The sequence below is a fragment of the Pleurodeles waltl genome, chromosome 4_1 (genome assembly GCF_031143425.1).
Source record: "Pleurodeles waltl isolate 20211129_DDA chromosome 4_1, aPleWal1.hap1.20221129, whole genome shotgun sequence".
NCBI classification, from domain to species: Eukaryota; Metazoa; Chordata; class Amphibia; order Caudata; family Salamandridae; genus Pleurodeles; species Pleurodeles waltl.
In genome coordinates, this window is record NC_090442.1 from 57,165,886 (window position 1) to 57,177,938 (window position 12,053).

The 12,053-nt window shown below is 43.5% G+C and overlaps 1 protein-coding gene across 1 annotated transcript in view; it reads right to left on the bottom strand.

Annotated features, from left to right (window-relative positions):
* Window positions 1–938: 938 nt before the first annotated feature.
* LOC138287387 (zinc finger protein 665-like) overlaps window positions 939–12,053 on the bottom strand; it is a 34,908-nt gene continuing 23,793 nt past the window's right edge. The window contains exon 3 of the mRNA XM_069227779.1: window positions 939–3,496. Coding sequence (XP_069083880.1) covers window positions 1,089–2,495 — 1,407 coding nt within the window. The 5' untranslated portion in view covers window positions 2,496–3,496 and the 3' untranslated portion in view covers window positions 939–1,088. The remainder of the gene's footprint in view (window positions 3,497–12,053) is intronic.

The following is a 12,053-nucleotide window of genomic DNA, read 5'->3' on the forward strand; positions in this document are numbered from 1 at the left end:
ACTCTTGCTGCGCACAGTGTGTGCGTGCAGGCTTGGGTGGGTATAAGGGGTTGGCTGCAGGCCCTGCTGTCAATCCACACTGTACACAGCCGAAGGCCGTGCGCGGTGGTGGTTGGATTAACGTATAGTAATGAAAATGACTTTACGAAAAAAAAAACTGAAATTCACTGAAAAAAACAAAGGTTACAGAGACTTTATAGTGTGCGAGTAAATTCCGAAGCTAACTATAATGTCCCTGTAACCTTTAGGTTTTTTTAAGTGAAATTCTAAGGTTTTTTTAATTGTATTTCTTAACTATAACGTCCACATATGAGTGACTTAGGACACGAGGATGTTTTACTTTACATAGATTATGTGCACTGGCCACTCTAAAGGTGCTCAATGAGAATGCACTTTGAAAATGCACTTTATGAATGGTGTTAAGTGCTAGACAAAATTCAAAGAATACAGTCCCACTGAGTATCATAAATTCCATTACTGTGGAATGTGATACGGTGTGCTATGGCTGTTTTTAAGAAAAGATTCTAATGCTCACTAAGTTAAAAAAAAAAAAAAAAGACTCACAAGGAATTAATGAATACTCATGTTGAATTTAATTTAAAAACAACTAAAAGTATAGATAATAAAAAATGTATTTTACAATGCTTTTAAATGTAGGCACGAAAATATGTTTTCGTTTGAATAGCCTAATGGTTCTTTTGTGTTTAGTAATGGGAGGAGCTTAGAGCCTCTTTTTAATGCACAGTGCACTGCTTGCACTTTATGGCCAGTTGAAGGGTTCGGCCGCAATGTGTCGCCGTTTTTTTCTGCCACTATTTGCACTTCATATAGTAAATATAAATGAATAAGTACCCGAGTTTTGAAAATTGCACCTGGTTGTGCTGCCTCTTTCTTCATAGTGTTCTTGTAGTAGGTTGAGACTACTGAATTGCACTCACACCACATGCATTCCATGTTTTTTTTCTTTTACTGTATGTTATTTGATGGCACTTTAGGGCAGTTGACTGAGTAAAGTACTCACCACATTAACCAAACTTGTTTGTTCCCCCGTGTGCATTAACTGAGGTCTTGTAAGTTCAGGTGAGAAACTAAATATCCTCTGACATTCGCTGCATTTGTAGGATTTTTCCCGTGTGTATTCTTTGATGGACTTTTAGTCTTGATAAATATCTGAAACTCTTCCCACATTCACTGCACCAATGTGGTTTTTCCCATGCATGCGCTTGCTGATGATGCTCTAGAACAGAGGACTGACTAAAGCTCTTTCCACATTCATTGCACCTATATGGTTTTTCCCCTGTGTGCCTTCGCTCATGGTTCTGTAAGTTTGATAAGCGACTAAAGCTCTTCCCACATTCACGACACTTATATGGCTTTTCACCTGTGTGTGTTCGCTGATGGACTCTTAAGTTTGATAAATCACTGACACTCTTACCACATTCACTACACCTGTATGGTTTTTCACCTGTGTGCGTTCGCTGATGGATTTTTAGGACTGATGAGTGTCTGAAGCTCTTCCCACATTCACTGCAATGGTATGGTCTTTCCCCTGTGTGTGTACGCTGATGGGCCTGTAAGACTGATGGGTGACTAAAGCTCCTCCCACAATCCATGCACCCATGAGGTTTTTCCCCTGTGTGTGTTCGCTGATGGAACTTGAGGTTTGATGACTGGTTAAAGCTCATGTCACATTCACTGCAGCCGTGGGGTTTTTCTCCTCTGTGCGTTTGTTGATGGCACTTAAGGGAGGATAAGCCAGTAAAACTCTTACCGCATTCGCTGCACCTGTGAGGTTTTTCCCCTGTGTGTATTCGCTGATGGCTCTTTAAATCTGATGAGAAACGAAAACTCCTCTTACATTCATTGCACTTGTGAGGTTTTACCCCAGTGTGTGTTTGCTGGTGGGCATGTAAGGCTGATGGTAAGCTAAAGCTTCTTGTACATTCGCTGCATTCATATGGTTTTTCCCCGGTGTGTGTTCGCAAATGGACACTCAGGTCCGATGGATGATAAAAGCTCTTCCAGCATTCAGTGCATTTTATTGTTTTTTCTTGTGTGTGTTTTCGCTGATGGCTCGCTAGAGCTCCTGAGTGATAGAAGCTCTTCCCACATTTATTGCACCTGTGAGTTTTTTCTCCTGTGTGTAATTGTTTATGGCGCTTCAGATTTGATGATCGATTAAAACTCTTTCCACATTCACCACATGTATGAGGTTTTTTCTCTATGTGTGTTCGTTGATGGACCTGGAGCACTGAAGGGTGACTAAAGGTTTTGCCACATTCACTACACATGTGAGGTTTTTCTGCTGTGTGTTTTTGTTGATGGCGTTTGAGGTGTGATGACTGAGTAAAGCTTTTGCCACATTCACTGCATTTGTATGGTTTTTCCCCAGTGTGTGTTCGCTGATGGACCCTTAGATTTGATGAATAGTTGAAACTGTTCCCACATTCAGCACATTTGTATGTTTTTCCTTCAGCGTGTGTTCGCTTATGCATACTCAAGCCTGATGCTTGACGAAAGGTTTTCCTGCATTCAATGCATTTGAAAGGTTTTTCTCCAGCCTATTTTTCCTGATGGCTTGCTAGGGTTCCAGAATGAACCCATTCAGTTTACTCATAGGTGTTTTTTTTCTTGGTGTGTTTGTTGATGGCTCTTTAGTGTTGAGTATTCATTAAAATCACTTCCACATTCATTGCACCAGTACGGCTGTTCTCCTGTGTTTGTTTGTTGGAGGTACCCTATCTGTGATGAGAAACTGAAGGTCCTCTTATATTCACTGCATATGTATGCCTTTTCTCTGTGCATTAGTGTTTCCTGGCTGGTTACATGGTTGTGTACTTCCCATGACTGAGTCTGGTGACGGCCAACATTGTGAAGAAAGCACACAAGGTATTCTACGTCACTTTGTGTGTGTGGATTCTAAGTTAGCAATATGGATGTGTGTAGTCGGAATGGTCATTAAACTCTTTGCACACTCCGCATACAGAAAATGCCTCCTTGTGGAGGTTGTGTTTTAAAGTGTACTTGTAAGAATGAAGAATGAGCTTCAGTCTGTGAGTCCAAGCAGGGAGAGAGTGCTTGCTACTGTACATTGCAGAATCCCACTTTGCTTTTCCATTACACTGCCTTGCTCACAACCTGCACCGTTCTACTTTTCTCTGCTTGCTGTGATGTGGGGTGATGTACTGAACTACTCCTTGGTGGTCTGTTATCAAATCAAAATGAGAAGAACTTCCACGAACAGATCATGTAATTCTTGGACCGAGGTAGGTACTGGATACTCGTTTATACATGAAACAATGTGTTGTGATCATTGCCTTAGTTTTGAACTCTGATGGGTCTTTTTTTAGTTGGCATGTACGGCCATTGCTCTTACTGCATTGTTGTTTTCTGCATGCAGGAGGATTTATTTCTGCTACGTCTAAGCAGATTACTGACAGCTTTAAACATTATCTTCATTATTCACATCCCTGTTCTGTATTTTGGAGTCCACTCTCTGTTGGATGTAAAAAAAAACAATTGAGCATGGGAAATGTACAGGATACATGGACAAAAGAAATGCCAACATTTAATGTGTCTCTTATACAATTTGAAAACAATAGATGTCACTAAGTTTTCAACTGGTTATAAAATACATCCTTTCCTTGTAACCTTCCAACATTAGCAAAGGGGGTTTCTTGCATGAAAAACAATACCCCAACAAAGCATAAAATAAAACAACATACAAATACAAGCAGAAGTCAAAATAGTTTACAGACATTAAAGTATTTACAACGCAAGAAGCAAAACCCAGCAGCAAAGTAACAATTAGTCAGTAACCTATTTCTTACGCTCCTAAATTCATTGTCATTTCACCAAAGAACCTGCAGTGGTTGCGCCCTTACCGCGCACCACTTGGAGACGAAGGGGGCAAAAAGATGCAGAAAAACCCATGTGGCAACGGGCCGTGAAGGGTGGAAATGCAGGCATTACTGGGAAAGGGAAATACAGCGTGCAATGTTTCAAGATGGCAGCCGTGTTTACAAGCTCCTCTGGGACATTCCTATTGACATTGTCAGGAGCAGGAATAGAAGTGTGGCCTGACGCGGGCGAGCGTCTACTATTCTGTGTATTTGGTTGTGTGCTGAGGACGCTCTGTTCCATATGGCTGCGGGGCCGCTTGTTGTGTCCATTTCCTCATCGGGGTCCCATTTCAAAGGCATAACCGTTTAGAGTTCAGGCGTTACATGTGGTGCTTGTGCGGTGCACGTGTGTTCCTTCGAACAGTTTTATCATTTTCTTGGTGCGCAAGTCAGGTGCAGCATGGGTGCTACAAAGTTACCCAGTACTGGTGATGAACTGTGCATATATCTGCATATAGCAGTTAGACTGCTTTGTTTCTGCATTGGACACTTGCAAACCTGCACTTACTTGGGAACATTGTGAAACGAATTACTATTGTGAACTCATTATCTTTTAACACAACTTAAGTTGGGGAATGAAATTCAAGTCTGCGACGTATCTTGCCTGGGTATTGAGCATACGCCTTGAAATTCATCTGCATATGTACGAAACTGCATAAGTAATTGAGTACTAAATGAAGTATGAGGGTGTAATTGCCATAAGGTGGCTACATACAAAGGCACAGAGAGTACAATGCTTTTTTGTTAATAGAATGGGCATAGCCACATACTACTTTACAGACATTTAAAGTTAATATATGATTTAATGGTGCTGTCTTGTGTATTCCAAGCTTGCTCCCATACATGCTCTGTGTCCCTGCTTTTATTTTTGATCTAACAGGCCTCCCTGACGTACCTTCCCTAATTCCCACCCCGCTGTATAGCCACTCTGATCCTCTGTTCTCGTTTGTCGTTGTTGGAGCTGCTAGAAGATGGGCCACTTGGGCGGGTACTTACTGCTCCTGAGGATCTGAGAGTGTGGCAAGAGAAGGTGTGTTAAAGCTTGCCATGTCTGCATTTTACATCAACTTAAAATCCATAAAGAAATACGGATAGTTTTAGGCTGAATACTAAGCATCCCCTGGGTGATGCCTCTTGCGCAACTAAAACAGTAACCTGACGATCTTACAAACACACCGAACCGTACTCAGATGCTTAACTTTGGTGTCACAGGCTGCATCTTTTTTTTACCATCCTGGCTAAAATAAAGTTAGATAACTCATCCTGCCCTGTATGCTGTGCAGAGTAAAACATCATCATCGTACCAATAGCCAACAAGAGACGAGGTGACAGAAGATCCAGAACGCTGGCATCCTATTCATCTGCAAATTCAAAACACATCTTTTCCAACCCTGCACTGATGCAGCTCTCACATCAGCTGTACGGGTAGGTTTTTAATCTTACCAGGGACTTCATTAATTAAATGAAAGTTATTTTTATATAGGACACTGTAGTGAAATGTGTGTTTTGACCACTGACTTTGTGTTGCACCACTTTGCACCTAGATTACCTGTCCAGTGTTTACCAGCTACAGACTACATTTTGCATTCAGTTTAGCTTTAGATTTATTCTGCCTATTGACTTTATCATAGCATTAGACACTGCCATGTTAAAGACTGCTCGTAATTTTTCACATTGTAAACTGTGCATTCTGTCTTGTTTTTGTGCTTTTTCTCACCAATGGCTTTGGTTGATAAGGATGTACTCAGTCGGCAGGGAACGGCCTTGTTTTGATTTGACTTCTTGGGATTGTGGCCAAACCCCAACATGTTATTTTCAAAGCATACCTAAACTAGCCAGCATGTTTGAATTGCGAAATGAGCAAAGCTCCTTTTGTTTTTTTTAACATATAAAAAGACCCAATGCAACAGTGAGAGGGTCAGCTGCCTCAATCAGGATTCTAGACGTCTGATGCCTGATATCTTTCCCGTGAGGGTAGAGATCTCTTTCTCTTTCGCAGTCGAACAGGGTCATTGTCTTGCTGGCATGAGAAAGATGAAGTACCTGGCAGGCCCTATGGTGATGCATTTTTAATTCATTGTTTGTTTTGCATTATAAGATAGATACATATATTTGCTGTGTATATTGCAGTGGAGAATCATTTTGGTATGTTTTCCTTTCATTGCTGTGAGTGTTTTTGAATGTGTGCTTTCAACATGCTAATCTCCTTCCAGGAACCTCATGGTGAAATAATAAATGTCTTCTTTGGATTAAGAAGTGCATTCCAGAGATTTTTGTCAGCTCGGTCATTAGTGAAATGCAAAACAGACACTACTGCCGGAAGGTGTCTAGGTGCTTCCCCCTCAGAAGACAAACACAACGAAGAAGTGAAAGATTCATGAAGGAATCCTGACAGTGTTGAGGGGTCAAAACCTTATGATTAAAAAGCCAGGCTTTCAGGGTTTCCCTAAAAACATGAAGATCTGCACATTTCTGCAGATGAAGAGGGAGGGAGTTCCATATTTTGGCTATACAGTACTTGAAGCTCTTGCCTCCCCAGTAAGCTCCTTTAACTTTGGGAACCATCACACACAAGGCTGAAGAGGACCGCAAAGATCTAGATGGGCAGTACCAAGTACGTATCTGTTGCAGACATTCTGGGCCGAGGCCACTCAAAGCTTTAAACTCAATGCAGAGTGCTTTGATTTCAATGCACTTGCAGATAGATAGCCAATGACGCCCATCCAAGGTCTGAAAACCAGACTGATACTTTGGGATCTTACGTAGCTTACGCGCCGCAGAATTCTGCAGCACTTATAGTTTGTAAGTCTCTGCTGTAGATTACTATACAGTGCACTGCAATAGTCATGTTTCAAAAGCAAAAGTGCAGTAACCACCAATTTCTGCATGTCTTGCGGGTTAAAAGGACAGATCTTCCTCAGAGTTTTAAGAACAAAAAAGACGAAGGAAGTCACTGCATTGATATTTTTTTTATCAAATAACAATTTGTCATCAAAGATGATGCCCAGATTTTTTGCTGTGGAAACAGGTGAAGGTAGGGCTCCAAGTTCCTGGAGCCACCAAGAAGGGGACCAGAATGAAGGATTATTGCCCAGCAAGAGCACCTCAGTTTTGCCAGAGTTTAGTTTTCAGCAATTGCTGGATATCCAGTTCCTAATTTCCAGCATTCAGCTATAAAATCTGCTTGCTGTGTCTTCCGGGTTACCAGCCACAGAATACTATTATCTGAGTGTCGTCTGCATATCTGATTACTGAAAATCCAAACTTTGTAATTATCGTGGCAACCAAGGGGGTAACATAAAGATTGAAAAGCATAGAGCTCAGAGAAGAGCCCTGCGGAAACCCACACGGTAGCGAGAAGGTTCTGGGGGAAAAATCGTCCATAGCCACAAATATTTGCCTGTCCAAGAGAAAGGCCAGAGCATGCCTAGAGAATGAACCCAGTCAATCAAAATAGTGTGGTTGACCATATCAGATGTAGCCGAGAGGTCCAACAGAATCAAGGTCCTTGCAGCTTTACCTGGGCAATTTTAAACTTCTATTTCTTTCAATCCCACCATGAATATGTGGCACATAAGAGCTCCCAGTTAAGGTGCGCCTGGGCAACCTACATACCAGTCCTGTTTGGGGGGGGGCTGCAGGGGGCATGATGAAGCATGGCTACTTCTCTCTTAGCTTATATACATTCGGAGTTGAATGTTATAGCCACCATATTCCTAAGTGTAGGGGTTATTGTTTAGGAGGATGTACAGTCAATAATTGTCCTCTCGTTTTTCAAATGTGTGCTTTGGGGAAGAAGGCTATGATCAAGGACCGACTGCATGGTCTCCTCGATGTCATTCACTTATTGCCAAGTTTATTTTTTAAAGCATACTCCATGCTCTGTCCATGAAATGTATTCTAAAGCATTCACTGTTCCTGAACTGGACTGTCTGTGAAAGGGATCAAGGCTGCTTTAAAAACAGTTTTTACATTCATGAAACATGAATCCAACAATAGCTGTCTAGATTCATGCAATTGTTCTTCTTTCATTAGAAATAGTTTGTAAAGGTCTATATCGGAGGTTCCCAACCTCTGGTCCGGGGACCCCTCGGGGTCCGTGAAGCCTCCTCAGGGGATCCGCGGCCCCTTAGGAAATGAAATAATATTAACAGATTAATAAAGTGTATATAAATAAAGTAACTAAACATAGATTTGCGGTGTGAATGTCAAAGAATTTGTATTTGGAGGCTAAAAATGAAATTAGTATCCTCAGATTGATTTATGGGAGCAGCGCAGGGGCATCGAACAGGATATAGTATGGACGATATGTGGCTTCAATTGAATTTGGAAAAGCTCCAACCTTACTATTAAATTGTTTTTATTTATATTTGTTTACAAATTAAATAAAATGTGTTGTTATTTGTGTGTTAGATGAATGCTTGTTTCTGTATTTTTGTGTATTGTTTCCCATTTCAAATCACCAAGAGTGTTTAGGCCGGGGTCCCTGCCTTTCCAGTAATGACTCAGTGGGGGATGGGGATCCTGGATGCCAATAATGATTCAGTGGGGGTCCCCGGGTTCCAGTAATGATAAAGTGGGGGTCCACAGGTGTCAGAAGGTTGGGAACCACTGGTTTACAACACCAGAGAGTCTGGCTAGACGGTGGTGGACATAAATAGGGCTAAGACCAAACGCCTGTAACAGAAAATTGGGGATTTTGATTCAGTTAAAACCTAGGATTACATATTTTCAATGTTTAAACTCGAAGGATCACATCAGGAGGATAGCCCTGAATGTTTTGTAGCCTAAGGGCACATTTGCAGTCCCCCTTCACTGGCTGGGTGTCACCTTGGTAAAAGCAACTTTGAGGATCTGCAATGGCAAATTGATTGTGAGGCCTCCTAACATGAAAGTTTACTCCATCAGGCGACAGAGATACCTTTGGACAGGTGTAGTATCTGGAGGTTTGAATTGGACTGGAGGTTAGAGGTCAGACTGTGGCATTGAAAATCACTGGCAAAGTGTCCACAAGACAACCTGCTAATCATTTCAACTTTCTGGCTGACCTGGTATGTTTTCTGGTCCACGGCAACTGTGACATAAGCTTCCTGACCAGTGTTGCTCTACATAGGTGTGCCAGAATGCTCATCAACAAAGCACTTTATTGGTTTGGGTTTGAGAGCAACCTATAGTAGTATATTTTTTGCAATGGCGACCACCTAGGCAATGACACTACTAACAGATGATTCAAGTAATGGGGTACAGACTCTTCACCTGAGCCTCACAGTGTGAGCTGCCTACGGCTCCCTAGTAAATCATTCCAGTAACTCACAACAGACCCCCCTCAATCTACCTGAGTACATGATTCATGTGCAGGTGAGTGCCTGGGTACATGTAAGGTTGACTACCCACGTTGGGGTTCCTTGGTATGTATGAAGTCAGTAAGGTTGTAGGGTGGTTCATAAGGTTAGTTGTAGTCAGAGATAAATGTGCCCTGTTTCTCCTTAGGCACTCATTCTTTAGATTCCACCCTCCCTGTGAAATCCATTTTGAAGCCAAGTGCAATCATCTTGCTTTCAATACACTTCCCCAACTATAACCTTTGTGCTCTCCCTCAACTATGAACCAGTTGCAACAGGTCAATGTTGTAGGAGACTGGACTGGCTTATAGTGGGTACCAATGGTACTTACACCTTCTGCCAGGTCCAGTTATCCCTTTTTAGTAGATTAGTAGTGTTCTAGCAGCTTAGGCTGATAGAGGTAGCTATAGCAGAGCAGCTTAGGCTGAACTAGGAGACATGCAAAGCTCCTACTATACCACTTATATCATATAGGTACTATATCATAAGAAAGACAATACTCAAAGTTCCTAAAAATAAAGGTACTGTATTTTAGTGACAATGTGCCAAAAATATCTCAGAGGATATACTCCCTTAGGAGGGAAGTAAAGTACATAAAATAGACACACAAACCAAAATCAGGTAAGTAATACAGTCAGAAAGTAGTGCAAACACTGTAGAATACAATAAAGGCAACACAAACCATATACTAAGAAAGTGGAATTCGAACCACAAATGGACCCCTAGGCTAGTGTAGTGTGTAGAGGGTCGCTGGGAGTGTAAGAAAACACTAAGGGTGTCCAAGATACCCCACCCCAAGACCCTGGAAAGTAGGAGTAAAGTACTACTATTTCCCCAGAAACACACTAGAGTCGTGACAGAGGATTTTGCAAAGACCACAACAGACTGCAAAGCACTGAAGACGAATTCCTGGACCTGAGGACCTGCAAAGGAAGGAGACCAAGTCCAAGAGTCGCAAAAGTGTCCAGGGGGGGCAGGAGCCCACTAAACCCCAGATGAAGGTGCAAAATGGCTGCCTCTGGATGGAAGAAGCTGAAGATTCTGCAACAACGAAAGGTGCTTGGAACTTTTCCTTCGTGAAGAAGAAGTCCCACGGAGTGCTGGAGGTTGCAGAGTTGTTTCCTTGGCAAAATACAGCAAACAAGCTTTGCTAGCTGCAAGAGTCGTGGTTGAAGAAAAAGGGTGCTGCCTGGGCCCAGGAAGGACCAGGATGTCACCACTTGGGAGAGGAGACAGAGGGGGCCCTCAGCAACATAGAGAGCCCATGCACAAGCAGGAAGCACCCGCAGAAGTCCTTGAACATGGGTTCAAGAAGTCTGAACACAGCGGTCGTCTCAACACTACAAAAGAGGGTCCCACGACACCAGAGACCAACTCAGGGAGCTCAGCATCCAAGGACAGAGTGCCCGGGACCTAGGTATGGCTGTGCATGCAGGATTTTGTGGAAATGTGCACAGAAGCCCTTGTAGCTGCACAGGATTACTGTCTGGAGAGGGGAGGCAAGGACTTACCTCCTCCAAATTTGGACAGTTGGACCACTGGACAGTCTGGGTCACTTGGGTCCACCACCTGTGTTCAAGGGGCCACGCTCGTCAGGATGAGAGGGGTCCCAGAGTACCGGTGACGCTGAAGTTTGGTGCCTGCTGAAGCAGGGGGAAGATTTTGTCGACCCTCAGGAGATTTCTTTGTGGCTTCCAGTGCAGAATGAAGGCAGGCAGCCCCCAAAGCATGTACCACCAGGAAACAGTCGAGAAAGCTGGCAGGATTAGGTGCTACAATGTCTCTGGTAGTCTTCTTGCTACTTTGTTGCAGTTTTGCAGGCATCCTGGAGCAGTCAGCGGTCGATCCTTGGCAGAAGTCGAAGAGAGAGGTGCAGAGGAACTCTGGTGAATTCATGGAAGTCGTTATCTAAGGAAAAGCCCACTGGAGAGACCCTAAATAGCCCTCAGAGGAGGATTGGCCACCTAGTCAGGTATGCACCTATCAGGAGGGGTCTCTGACATCACCTGCTGGCATTGGCCACTCAGAGGCCTCCAGAATGCCCTCACACCTCTGGATCCAAGATGGCAGAGGACTGGGACACACTGGAAGAGCTCTGGGCACCACCTCTAGGGTGGTGATGGACAGGGGAGCGGTCACTCCCCTTTCCTTTATCCAGTTTTGCGCCAGAGTAGGGAATGGGGGTTCCCTAAACCAGTGTAGACTGGCCTATGCAAGGAGGGCACCATCTGTGCCCTTCAAAGCATTCCCAGAGGCTGGGAGTGGCTACCCCTCCCTAGCCTTTAACAACTATTTTCAAAGGGAGAGGGTGTGACACCCTCTCTCAGAGGAAATTCTTTGTTCTGCCTTCCTGGGACTGGGCTGCCCACACCCCAGGAGGGCAGAACCCTGTCTGTGGGGTGGCAGCAGCGGTAGCTGCAGAGAAAACCCCAGAGAGCTGGTTTGGCAGTACCCGGGGTCCATGCTGGAGCCCCGGGATGCATGCAATTGACACCCCAATACCAGAGTTGGCATGGGGGGACAATTCCATGATCTTAGACATGTTACATATTCATATTCGGAGTTACCATTGTGAAGCTACATATAGTACACATACCTATATGTTGTGCACGTGTGTAATGGTGTCCCTGCACTCACAAAGTTCGGGGTAATGACCCTAAATGATGTGGGGGCACCTTTGCTAGTGCAAGGGTGCCCTCACACTTAGTAACTTTGCACCTAACCTTCAGCAAGTAAGGGTTAGACATATAGGTGACTTATAAGTTACTTAAGTGCAGTGTAAAATGGCTGTGAAATAACATGTGCGCTA